This window comes from Myotis yumanensis, unplaced genomic scaffold, assembly GCF_028538775.1.
Source record: "Myotis yumanensis isolate MYYU_CA2020_CCGP unplaced genomic scaffold, mMyoYum1.0.hap1 SCAF_3, whole genome shotgun sequence".
Classification (NCBI taxonomy): Eukaryota; Metazoa; Chordata; class Mammalia; order Chiroptera; family Vespertilionidae; genus Myotis; species Myotis yumanensis.
This window is the reverse complement of record NW_027223754.1, coordinates 121,343,857-121,356,977: the sequence shown is the minus strand read 5'-3', so window position 1 is coordinate 121,356,977 and position 13,121 is coordinate 121,343,857. Positions and strand designations below refer to the sequence as shown.

Here is a 13,121-nt window from a genome sequence, read left to right as displayed (position 1 = left end):
CCTCTGGGACCATCCTTTGGCCTCGGGCAGCTGGGAGTGTGGCGCGGGAGGGGCAGGGGCCAGCACAATACAGACAGTATCTTAATGGAAATGATGGTTCTTCCTAAAGAGCCTCTCCTTGGGAGAAGGTGTGTTTGCTTTCTGGGTCAGAGTTAATTCCGAAATCCGGGTTTTGAACACAGAGTAAAGTACCAGAGTGTTATGATGAGACCAGAATAAATAGTTCACGTAAGGGTTTTGTAGACATGACCTTACTGGCCTGCTCCTGGCCACAGGCCCGTTACTGTTCTTTCTGCCTTTGCCCCTGTGCTGCCACCCGCAGAGAGCAAGAGCAGAGCTGAGGACCAGGAACCCAAGAGGAGAAGGCAGGCACCCCAGGCTGCCTGTCCCTTCTACAGCCATAGGCACTTGCAGCTCCTCCAGGACCAGGTGCTGCTGGAGGTGAAGGACATCGAGCAGCTGGTGGCCCTGGGGAAGGAGGCTGGGGCCTGTCCCTATTATGGGAGCCGGTTTGCCATTCCAGCTGCCCAGGTGAAGACCACAGAGGGTTGGGCGGTGGCTCTTGGCTTTAACTGCAGCCTAGGCCGTGAGGGAATTCCTTACTCCTCTTAGTTTGGGAAGATGTCACTGTCCACGGTTGGACTGACCGACATACTGCACATCGATGACATGTAACCCACTCTCCTAGGGCACAGGGTCACAGGAGGCCCCAGGTCCCTTGGTGGCTGTTCTGCAGGCACTGTGGCATTATGGGGGGTCAGGCCCAGGAGAAGGTGTGCATTCCTAGTTGAAACTACAGTGAGAGATGCCAGGGCAGACACCGGGAGGAATGGGAGCTACAGAACATAAATCTATTTTTAAATGGCCATTCAGAGTGACTGTCCTGACTGTGCACTTACTGCACCATTTGAGAGGACTGTTTTCTAGACTGGGCATATGGAGTATTATTTAAACAGAAAAGCTACCAATTTAACAGGTCAAAAATTATACTGTTATTTGGTTGTAATGATTTGACATTTCTTGCTACTTCCTTCATTTGAGTGACTTTTGGAAATAGGATATTATTTGTGGAGAATTCCATATAATCAAGAAAAGGTTAAAATTGATTTTAAAAGATGCAGGGAACTAACTGTGTTAGTAATAATTTCATGTGGCAGTAATTGCTCATCAGTCTATTTCCCTGGACTGCGTGTGTGGTCCTCGGAGCAATGCAGCAGCGCTCCCAGCACTTTCATGTCCTTCCCAGGGCCTGCCACAGCGAGGGTCAGCGCTGTAGACACTGTGTGCCAGTGCCGTAAAATGTCCTGAAATTCTTATGATCTTGACTTTTTAAGGCACTTTTCACCTCATTTTTGCTTTTATGGTATCCCATTGAGCTAGCTAAGGCAGGTATTTTCCATATTCTACACCTGGGGACAGTGGGGTCCAGAAAGGTTAAGTGTTTTATCTGTTTTCTCACAGCAGGTGAGTAATGGAACCATATTAAAACTTGGGTCTTAAGTTTCCAGTTTTCTGAATTTTCACTTAGTTTTTCAGTATTCTTGTAACTGGAAAATCGTCATAACACCAAAGCCACTAAAAAATGTACAGAATGTTTTTATTTTTGTCACCCAAGCCCACTTCTTAACCCTGTTTTGACAGTTTATCAAGCCCATTTTGCAGATGAGGAAAATGAGGCTCACAGGCCCCAGAATCACACAGATAGGAAGTGACAGCTCCTGGACCAGAGCCCTGGGCTGCCTTCTGCTATGCTGGTGGTTTTCACCGTTTTTTGAGGAAATTTAGGTGCCTCAGGGCCTACCTTGGGGGCATGGACAAGGCTAAGCAACTGGGGTTCCCCTCCCCATAACCCCACTCTTGGTTCAGTCAGAAGTCAGATCAGCTTCACTTTTGTTTCATATATTTGATGTTACACATAAAACTTTTGAGGAAAGAGTCTGTTGTTAAAAGCACATTACGATGCTGTCCTTTCTCTACACCTGTTCTGGGCAGGAAATGAAACTGTTCACACCAGGAACTTAGAGCAGGCTGGTGACCCTGCTCTAGGAGGGAGTCCCGCCCCACTCACGTGGCCCCATCTCCTCCCAGGTGGTGGTGCTGCCCTACCAGATGCTGCTGCACACGGCCACCCGGCAGGCCGCGGGGATCCGGCTGCAGGGCCAGGTAGTGATCATCGATGAGGCGCACAACCTGATTGACACCATCACAGGCATCCACAGTATGGAGGTCAGTGGATCCCAGGTAGGTCAGCCTCTCCCTACCGGAGCCAGGGTTTATCATGGGGCAAAGGAACATTTCTCTAACTGCCTGGACCCGGGATTCCTCCAGAAATGGCGCTTGGTAGTGGTGCACTGTGGCAAGGTGGCAGCCTCGTGAGAGGTGGCTGCTTTCTAGCAGATCGCAGAACTGGGGTCTAGCTCAAGCAGAGGAACTGGTGCCTTGGTCTTCACTGGCCTGTGTGGTCTTGAGTCCCTCCAGCCCAGGATGCTACTAACCACTCCATGATCCAGGGTAATGGCTTGAGAGAAGTAGGGTCCTCGTGTAGTTAGATGTCATTATTATTGATATTGCTTTGAGAGGATTTAACTGAAAAATGCTCAAGATTTCTGAAAGCTATTTATTTATTTCCTATTATGTGCCATGCACTGTAAGAGTTATCTCTGATGTTCACGTCTATTCTACATTGGGCTGGTATTCCTATTTAACATTGAGAACTCAGTCAGAGAGGTTTAAGCAGTACCTAAGGTCACATAGCTAGTAAGTGGGAAACTGGGATTTGACCACTGGTTTCTGACCCTGAAACCCACATGACATTCCACCACCTCTACTGAGTAATGCATGGGTTGATCTTAGGCCAGGACATGATGGTTACCTTGAACTATCACTCTTAGTAGGCAACACATCTTTTCCCAGCCCAGTAAAAACTAGCAGGGAACTTCATTATGGAGATTCAGCCTCTTGCTTTTTCCCTGGCACAAAGTGGCCACTGCAGCAGAACCTGCCTTCCTTCCCCTCTCTCAGGTCCCACCAGCCCATGGGCCTTTAAAACCCACACCTTTAGTCTGTAACCAGCCCCACTCTCCTCACCTTGATTGCCTCCTGTGTGTCCTGGGCTGGCATTTTCTAACCACAATCTAGACAGTTGTCACAGCCCTATGCCACTTGCCCAGACCCTAGTCATGCCCATTTCTTCTCTCCTTAGCTCTGCCAGGCACATTCCCAGTTGCTCCAGTACATGGAACGATACAGGTGAGACACTACCTCCAGAGGGGAAGGGAAAATCCTGCTCAGCCTCAGCACCCCAAGCCAGCCTCCAGAGGAGGCACTTAGGTTGGCATCTCTGCGGGCTGGCCTAGCGTGCTGCTGTCTCCTGTGTGTGTGCACCCACATAGGCCAGGGGTGCTCAGGACACAGCACCTGGCTTTGAAGGCCTTGGGCCACAGCCAGCCTATTTTTCTAGGGGAGTATTTGTAGCTTGTGACCCAGTTTGAAAGACACCAGCCAGAAGGGCCTCAGCTTGGGGCACTTAGAAGGGAAGGTGCTGTTGGAGTAACCCACTTGCTGTCTGTTGATTTGTCCTCAGGAAGCGTTTGAAGGCCAAGAACCTGATGTACATTAAACAGATCCTGTACCTGTTGGAGAAGTTTGTGACTGTGCTGGGTGGTAAGGAGCCTCGCGACCCCTAACTCCATCCTGCTTCCGCTCGCCAGACTCGGCTCCCTGGACGCTGTCAGGACATCTAACTTAGATCTTTTTTAGGACCCTGATTTATTTCACCGTTCTGAGGTAGTAATAGCACTACAGTACAAGTGAATGCCGTTTTACATGATAGAGTGCTCCTGTGAGGACGGCAGCATGGGTGTGTTGACCCTCAGTGACCTGAGTGAATGAAGCTAGAGCCTCTGGTTGCTGAGCCCAGTGAGAGGAGCTAGAACCCACTGGCTCCAGGTCCCGTGCACCTTTCCAGCATTCTGTGCAGAATGGACCTGGTGGTTTCATTCTTTTGTTGAATGAATGAACTGTCCTTCCCGGGGACCCTTTTGAAGGCTTTCATGGAAGCAGAAGTCCAGGACGCCAGCCCGGTGGTTCTGAGGGGATTTTGTCTCATATTGGTGTTCTTGGCTTCCATCTCTGCCTTGCCTCTGTCACCAAGCAGCTGGGCGTGTCCTGTTGGCACCTGCCTAAACTGGGGTGACTACTCTGTCCCTGCCTCCTTAGAGGAGGTGTGAAAAGAATGAAACCACCAGGCTTTGGGCTCCATATCACATGTGGGTCAGACTTTGAGGCTTCCTGGAACATCTGTTCTCAGTAGGGGGTCTATGGGTATTAAAACTATCAAAAAGCCGGTTCACAGACAAATGTTCTTATTTGACTAGTATACTGTGGAGTGTGAGAGGATGGGGCCAGAGGACCACCATCTTGACCTGTCTGTTTGAATTCTCTTTTAGGGAACATTAAGCAAAATCCCAATACACAGAGCCTCTCACAGACAGGTAAGAAGATGGCCCTCATGGGCCCAGGGCTGGTCTGAGCCAGTTCTGAGCTTCCCTCTGGGACCCCAACACCATGGTCTTCAGAGCAGGACCCCAAGGCTTGTTTGTTTACCCTTAGGGACAGAGCTGAAGACCATCAATGACTTTCTCTTTCAGAGCCAGATCGACAACATCAACCTGTTCAAGGTAGAGGTTTTACTGGTTCATGTTAGCTCATCAAATCTTATCCTACCCCCACCTGTGGGCAGAACACTGTTAACACTGTGGAATGAATAAAAAGGAAATTCCTTCAGTCCTCAGTCAGTCCAGAGGGCTGAGGATCTACAGCACAGACATGCCATTAACCCTGAAAAAAAAGAAAAGAAAAGTAATGTCAGTAACAAAAGAGGATCCTGGACCTAGGGTTGAAGGGTCAGAGAGATTAGGGGGAGATTAGATTAATAAGCACAACTAGAGATGCCCCGGCCCTCCGCTTTACGCCATCTTTCTTGGGGCACGGTCTTTCCCCTGGCTGCTGGGTAGAGCTGGATGTTAATGTTGTGAGTGTGATCCTGCTGTTGGGCTGAGGTGAGTGAGCTCACAGCTGGGCCACTCTGCTTGTCCTTTCTCTCATCTTTCCACTCCAGCCATAGTTTATTGCAGCCTCACATCTTTGCTTGCTCCAGGCCTACATATCGGTGCTCTCCCCGGAGGCCAGGAGGGGTGGGGCGGGGTACAGCCACTGCTACTAGACTCACAACCTTATGATTCTCGTTTACTAACAGTAACGGAGCAATTACTGTGTTTGAGGCAGTGCACCAGGTTCTGTGACTGTAGAGTAGGGTGTGCCATCTCCATTCTAGAGCAAAGGAAAGCCGAGGCTCAACGAGGTCACCATAGGAGGACACCACGCACAGGCCACACGAAAATGGTACATGCCGAGCCAGTGTGCCAGCCCAGCCACACAGACTCAAGACCCTGCTTTCTTTCCATTGGGCCTTTCCTTTTCAAACCAGCTGCCCTGACTGGTTTGGTCATGGTTACTGCCATCACCCCCTCAGACAGGCTGGCAATCCTGTCATCTTTGAGTCCTTTCTCCCATTGCGTCTCACATCCAAACTGTGGCCAGGCCCCACAGCCTGGAACGGCTGTTGAATTTACCCCACCTTTTCATCTCCACAGCTGCTACTTCAGTGCAGTCTTTTCCTTTGCCTCCTTTTTGGTCTTCTTGATTTCATTCTGTCTCCCTTCTAATAACTTTTACAAACTATAGTCTAGTGAATCTTAACTGAAAGATACCATTCTTATGAGAATTTTTTAAAGGCTCCGAAGTCATCGTCTTGCATTCCAGCCTACACGCCAACCTAACTGCACTCCAGGTGTCCCTTGAACAAGTCCCAGGCTTTACCTCCTTTATGCCTTTGCTCATAGGGTTTTTTTTTTAGGACTAACTCTTAATCCTCCAAGGTCTAGCTTCGGTGCCGTCATGGTGAAGGAAAGCAGAGGGACACAGCCATCACCCAGGACCTTTAGGAGGGGTGGAGCCATGCAGACTTGCGAAGGCTGTGCCTGAGGCCTGGCAGAGGCCCTCTCGTGGGAGAGCACTGTGTGGTGTGGGGACAGTGGGGGCGGAGTGTCCTCAGAAAGGAGGGTGACATGGGTGGCCTCAGGAGGCTTTGGGCTCCTCGGAAGGTGGTGGTGACTGATGCTCCCGGGGTTTTGGAGAGTGGTTATCTGTTTTTGTTTTCCATCCTGATTAAGTTTTCCATGTACCTACAGCGGGTTTGGTTTTGCAGGTGCGGCGCTACTGTGAAAAGAGCATGGTCAGCAGAAAGGTACGGCTGCCCTTCCTTGGGGCCTGGGTGGGGTCCAGCTGCACCTCTGCTTGCTGCCCTCACAAAGCCTCTCTCTCCTGCCCTGTGGAAACTCAGGCACCCTCATCTCTATTGTCCTCACTGGGGAGCATCCTTGCCGGGTTGGGGAGGGGCTGCCAAGATGCCTGGTGTTGGGGTGGCGGGAGGGTGGGCCCTGGTTGAGATGCAGATGAGAGATGGAAGCCTCTTGTCCACCCTGGCCTCCCTCTCTGCTGCCCTCATTTGTCTCTGTTGCTCTTATTCCTGCTTAGCTCTTTGGCTTCACAGAAAGGTATGGGGCGGTCCTCGCACCCCCCAGGGAGCAGCCCAGACTGACAGGGTTCCAGCACTTCCTACAGAGCCTGCAGCCCGGGGTGACTGAGGGTGAGTCAGGTGGTGGGGGCTGGGCTGCAGACCCTGGGCAGGAATGTTCCTCACACGTGGACTCTCCCCAGAGAACCCCGTTAGTCCAACTGAAAGGAGGCTCTCTGCTCTCGCCTGTGGTCCCAGACTCTCTCCCTTCTACTCTGTGCAGCTCCCACAGCCCCTGTGGAAGAGGGGGAGGCCAGGGTGCCTCGACCTGCTTCTCCACTGATGCACATCGAAGGCTTCCTTGAAGCTCTCACCACTGCCAACCAGGACGGCAGGGTCATGCTGAGCCGCCAAGGTAATCCAAGGGGGAGCTAGCCTGGAGCTGGAGGCCAGAGCATGAGAGGGGCCTTTACTTCCATCCCAGCACCTCCCAGGGTCAGGACAAAGAAACGTCGTGATGCCAGCCTCCTGTGACCTGGGCAGGCAGTGGGGGTAGTGAGGAGGGATGCAGGTGTGTAGGATGGTTGGTTGTCTCAGGCAAGGATGTGAGGAGCCATGTAGCCTAGTGGTTAAGGCAACATGGGCTTTAGCTTGAGCCTTGGTTCCACCCCTACAAGCCGTGTGTCTTGGACCAGTTTCTTTGTCTCTGAGCCTCATTTTCCTCATGCAAAAAGGGAGCTAGTAGTACTCTACCTCATGGTTGTCCTGCAGATTAATTAGGATTTGATTTAAAGAGAAAGTGATTATCTCTCATGCCTCCTACATGGACCCCTTTGCCTCGGAGGATAGAAGTGTTTCTTGGGCCTGTACCTGCCCCCTTCCCATGTAGCTCTTTTCTTTGTCTTTTTATCAGGCAGCCTCAGTCAGAGCAGCTTGAAATTCTTGCTGCTGAATCCAGCGGTGCCTTTTGCCCAGGTGGTGAAGGAATGCCGGGCAGTGGTCATTGCGGGGGGCACCATGCAGCCGGTAAGGACACCGGGTCCAGACTCTTGTGCCCAGGTGTGGATGGGACGGTGACAGGAATGGTGCACAGTTAGGCCTCTTCATCTCATCCCTTGGGTTCCCAAACCAGAAAGGGCTTGACTTGAACAGGCCAAACAATGTCCACCGGGTGGCACTGCTGTACTGTCTCACTGCTGGGCCTTGTAGGCTTGGGGACTGAGCATTGCCACTGCTCCTGTGTGTCTGCAGCGGTGGGATCACACTTCTCCAAAGAAAGTCCTGTTGGAGTTTCTTCCTCACACTTAGTGCCTTACTGCCACTCCCTTCCTGTACCCACTATAGATATAACTTTCTCTCTTTTACAAATTTAAATGTATTTTTAGGAAAGTATTATATTTTCATTATAGAAATCACAGATAAACAAAAACAGGAAGAAGGTTCATAATTTCACTAGCAAAAGATTCATTTGGTGCATATCATAGTTGTATGCATAATTTTTACAAATATACATACGTATTTTTAAAACAAAAATATGGCATTATCTGTAAATGCTATTGTAATTTGCTTTTTCTTACTCAGAAACAAAATGTCATACACATTTTTCTTGTCAGTAAGTAAGCACTTATTTCGCCATACTTTCGCTGTAACATGAATGTATTATATTTTACTATATATAACCACTTTTGTTAGGTATTTAGGTGATTTCTAGTTTTTCTCTAGAAAACAACAGAGTTTAAACAATTGAGTGGTAAATGTAACCAGTCCCTGCACAGTGGTTATTTCCTGAGGAGATGTCCTACAACAGCGGTCACCAACCGGTGGTCTGCAGACCACTGGTGGTCCGTGAGGTCCGAAAGGTTGGCGACCACTGTCCTGGAACAGGACTTCCTGCATGAAGAGCTACTTGGCATCCTCAAGCAGTCTGTTCCCAGCCTCGGCTGCCTGTTCGATCGCCCCTGTAGCTTTATTGTTTTTCCATTCTTTCATGTGTCTAGACCCGTATAGTTTTTTCATTCGTGTATTAAAATAATTGGTAGTCATTATGGGGCAGTGCTCAAATCCATTGTGGCCTGTGGGAACCTCCCTGCTGCTGCTGGTCCTTGTGATGTGGCCCCCTTAGTCTTGGGATGCTTTCCTGCTGCCTGGCACAAAAAACACCCCAGACCACCTGGTGCTTTTTTTGCCCCAGATCTGGAATCATTCATGTCTCCAAGATGCCCTAGTTTCTTTTACTGGGGATGGGTACTTAGAAACCAAGATCTGGGTGCTGTGTGCATACAGTGGATGATTACTATTTGTGGGTCTTTTCAGTACTGACCTGGGAAATATGTTTTCAGACATCATGAGACCTTATTGATATTTCTGATTCAAAAATCATTTTATTTGACCTTATGCTGTATCTCATTTCTCAAGCTAAACTTCTGTTTTTTTATCCTATACTAGAGGCCCAGTGCACGAATTTGTGCACGGGTGGGGTCTGGCCGGCCCACCCCAATCAGGGTCAGTCTGGCTAGGGGGAGAGGCCGCAGGTGATTGGCCAGCAGGCCCCGCCCCCAAATGGGGGCGGGGGAGCCGATTGGGGGTCAGCAGCCAGGGGAGGGGCCATGGGAGGTTGGCTGACCACCCCTACTCCCTATTGGTATGTGGGGGGTGATTGGCTGGGGAAAGGGGCCGCAGGCCGATCAGGGTGGTGGGGGCTGATTGGGGGTGGGGCTGGCCAGGGGGAGGGGCCATGGGAGGTTGGTCACGGCCCCCCACTCCACCCCCCGATCTGGCCGGTCATTCCAGTTGTTAATGGTGTTCCAGTCGCTGGCTTTTCATATATGATAGGTAAAAAACTTGGATGGAGCTTTTAAAAATACAAAAGCATATAGTCCTCATGCTAGAGATTCTTATTCAATAGTTTGGGCTGGGCCCTGGCCATGTGAATATATATATTTTTAAATTCCCACTGGTGATTTTGTTGCATATCCAGGGCTGAGAGCCACTGTGCCAAATTTCCTGTGCTATTTCCCACAAGTAGTTAAATGAGACTGCCAACACTGGACACCATTTAATTGTTTTATCCTTTTGCTAATTTCTTATCAGCTTTTCTTTTTACCTCTTCTCTGTTCTTATGTACTTGCTGCCTCTCACCCAGACTCTGTCTTTCCAAGCGATTCTCTCTTCCCTTCTCTGTCAAGACCCCTGCCTGCTCAGACCTGAGGTCCCGTCCCCGGACCTCAGGGAGGTCACAGAGCCTTGACATTGTGGTCTTCAGGTTTCTGACTTTCGGGAGCAGCTGCTGGCATGTGCTGGGGTGGAAGCCGAGCGACTGGTGGAGTTTTCCTGTGGTGAGGATCCATGTCCCGGGTTGAATGGGCCACATAGTCAGTCATGACCCCGTGTTGTCATAGTTGAACCATGTGCTGTTATCAGTCCTCCGGGGCTGAGGAAACACGAATGGGCATCTCATCCTTTGCCAGCTCTCTCTGAGCTTGCCATCTCCATGCTTCATGCTCTGTGCCCCCTCTGTCTACCTGGGAGAGTTCTGAGCATTGCTGTTTTAGTGTGGAAACTGGTGGGTGGGTAAGTGATAGAAACCACTACTCCTGGTCTGGAAGGCAAGGGTTGAGCAGTGCTCCTTTTGGACTCAGCCTTGCACTTCCAGTTCTCAGCCTCTCTCTGGGTCTCCCCAGGTCACGTGATCCCTCCAGACAACATCCTGCCCCTCGTCCTCTGCAGTGGGCCCTCCAACCAGCAGCTGGAATTCACATACCTGAAAAGAGAGCTGCCTCAGATGGTTAGTACCAGCCATCCTGCCTCACCTTGGCCTTTGTTAGGGCAGGAGAGAGATTTCTGGGGTGGGGATATGCTGGCCAATCCCAAGTGTTGAAGCATTGTGGAAGTTAGTACTGGTCCTCATCACAGCTGTTACAGGATGAATAGTGTCTAGGTGTTTATCAGGAAGGTCTGAGTTTCCCCGCACCCTTCACCTCTGAGGCTGCTAAATAACTTTTCTTGTCCTGGCCACTGTGGCTCAGTTGGTTGGAGCATCGACCTATGTGCCAAAGGGTCCTGGGTTCGAATCCCGGTCAGGGCACATACCCAGGTTGCAAGTTTAATCCCTGGTGGGGGCATGTATGGGAGGCAACCAATCAATGTTTCTCTCTAAAGAATCAATGAAAGGTATGTCCTTGGGTGAGAATTTTTAAAAATAGTTTTCTTGACACCTCCAGCCATCTCTTTAGGATGAAGTTCATGAGAAACCATTTCCTTTTGCCATTGGGTCATATCGAGCCCTGCCTAGCAGGGATGCCAGTACTAGGGATACTTCTCTAGTGGCATGCCTGGGTTTCCAGTGCCCGATTTGTCATAGATGGTGCCTAATCTCCAGTTGCCCACAGGACGTTGGGAGTTGGGGAGGAGGACTTGGCACACCAGTAACAGGTGCAGCTCAGTGTGCTGGACTGCGGTGTGTCAGATGCTGCCAGGCACCAGGAGCAGCAGTGGAGTGTGTTTGGAGGGAGGGTGGCACATTCCAATCTGTGATTCCCAGCCAAGGGGCGCCACCTGGTGCTTGGTTCTGAGCCCTAAGGTTAGGAGATTTTTTTGGGTGTGGCTTCAGGAGTGGCCCCATGGAGGGGCTCTTGTCTTCCTTTCTTAGATGGACGAGACAGGTCGCATCCTCTGTAACCTGTGCAACGTGGTGCCTGGAGGGGTGATCTGTTTCTTCCCCTCCTATGAGTACCAACGCCAGGTCCATGCCCACTGGGATAAGAGTGGCCTGCTGGCCCGCCTGGCTGTCAGGAAAAAGGTGAGTGACCCCTCAGCTGGACCTTCCACTCTGGGGATGGTGACCCAGAATTCCCGTGGGATTTCTCCTGCACATCAAACTGGGTGGTTGGGCCTCCCATATGGGGGCGTCTCCCACCACTTCTAATCCCTGATCACTTCCCAGAGGAGTCCCCAGAGCCCAGGATGGAAAACAAGGTCTGGAGCAGATCTATGAGCCAGGCATCCTGAAACCCTGTTCTGGGAGATGTCTGTTTACTTTCAGATATTTCAGGAACCCAAGCGAGCAAACCAGGTGGAACAGGTGCTGACAGAGTATTCCAGGTGCATTCAGGTGAGAGCTGGAACCCAGGCCTTGGGTCCAGACCTGTGGGGTTGGCAGCTGAAACCCTCTGGATGGCGTCCCAGCTTTGCGCTGTTCCTGCAGTGCCATGGCCAGGCAGGAGGCATGGTGAATGGGGCCCTGTTGCTTTCGGTGGTTGGAGGAAAGATGAGTGAAGGCATCAACTTCTCTGATGACCTCGGGCGGTAAGTAGTGGGCTTCCCATCTCCCGGGACTCTGATCCCCACCTACCCCTCCCTCCAAGCAGCCCTCCCTCCCCCTGCAATCTGCTGCCACCCGAGTCTGCACCTGGGCTGACTGCACAGTCAGCTGCATGGGGAAGTGATTCCGAAGCTTTGGGTGTGGCCCCTTGAGGCCAGGTGGAAAATTAGGCAGATGGTAACTTTATCAGAACTCAATTCCCTGGCCTAGATTGGCTCTCTTAGCTGAAAAACCCCTTTCCAGGTGGTATAGGGTAGGGAGGGAGAGGGAGAGCCACTGAGCACAGTTGAGAACTGGAGTGGTAGGCGCAGCAGCTGTCATGTGGGTGAGGACCCGGCCCTTCGCCCTGGGCCTTGTGAACCCCAGGTGCCTTTGACTCCTGTGTGCCTCCACCCAGATGTGTGGTTATGGTGGGCCTGCCCTACCCCAACATCAAGTCTCCAGAGCTCCAAGAGAAAATGGCCTACCTGGACCACACCCTTGTGAGTACCTTCAGGTTCTGGAGGATGGGCGTGGGAGCGGGGAGAGTGCTGTAGCCTCTAGGGCTAAGATAGGCTGTCACTTCCCCACTGCCCCTGCTGTGTGCTCTGGAGGGAATGGCAGCATCCTCCATACCCTCTTGAGCTTCTCAGGACATCTTCCATTCTATCAGCTGTTGGCATTGTGCCCCTGAAGCCGACTGGTCTTGCTCAGAGCCTGGCAGTGTCGTTTTCTCAGAACACTAGGCAGGGGACAAGAAACAGTTCTGATAGGTCATCTCCTTTGCGCTTCCCAGCCCCGAACCCCAGGTCAGGCCCCCCCAGGAAAGGCTTTGGTGGAGAATCTATGTATGAAGGCTGTCAACCAATCTATAGGTAAGTCGGAGACTGGCCCTGGATGAATAGTTGGGGAGGGATGATGAGGAATGAGGTGACAGGATGGGATTTTACTTACCATCTCTCTAGTCTGAGGTCTGAGGGGGGGAAAGGGACACAGTAGAACGTACTGTCGGGTTTAATCAGAGCCCCAACCTGTCCCATCCAGGGAGAGCCATTAGGCACCAGAAGGATTTTGCCAGCATAGTGCTCCTGGACCAGCGGTATGCCCGTCCACCTATCCTGGCAAAGCTGCCAGCCTGGATCCGAGACCGTGTGGAGGTCAAAGCTACCTTTGGCCCTGCCTTTGCTGCTTTGCGGAAGGTCAGTCCTGCCTTTTCCTTCCTGAGAACACTTCCACCAAGATCCC

The 13,121-nt window shown here is 51.2% G+C and overlaps 1 protein-coding gene across 1 annotated transcript in view; it reads left to right on the top strand.

Annotated features, from left to right (window-relative positions):
* Positions 1 to 13,121, top strand: part of LOC139006817 (putative ATP-dependent DNA helicase DDX11-like protein 8) — a 45,739-nt gene that overhangs the window by 31,562 nt on the left and 1,056 nt on the right. Inside the window, 18 exon segments of the mRNA XM_070409526.1 lie at positions 323 to 531; positions 2,089 to 2,241; positions 3,203 to 3,249; positions 3,584 to 3,663; positions 4,449 to 4,493; positions 4,612 to 4,679; positions 6,269 to 6,307; positions 6,598 to 6,709; positions 6,861 to 6,992; positions 7,491 to 7,603; positions 9,840 to 9,912; positions 10,258 to 10,361; positions 11,226 to 11,375; positions 11,619 to 11,687; positions 11,781 to 11,881; positions 12,295 to 12,379; positions 12,673 to 12,751; positions 12,921 to 13,120. Coding sequence (XP_070265627.1) covers positions 323 to 531; positions 2,089 to 2,241; positions 3,203 to 3,249; positions 3,584 to 3,663; positions 4,449 to 4,493; positions 4,612 to 4,679; positions 6,269 to 6,307; positions 6,598 to 6,709; positions 6,861 to 6,992; positions 7,491 to 7,603; positions 9,840 to 9,912; positions 10,258 to 10,361; positions 11,226 to 11,375; positions 11,619 to 11,687; positions 11,781 to 11,881; positions 12,295 to 12,379; positions 12,673 to 12,751; positions 12,921 to 13,120 — 1,859 coding nt within the window.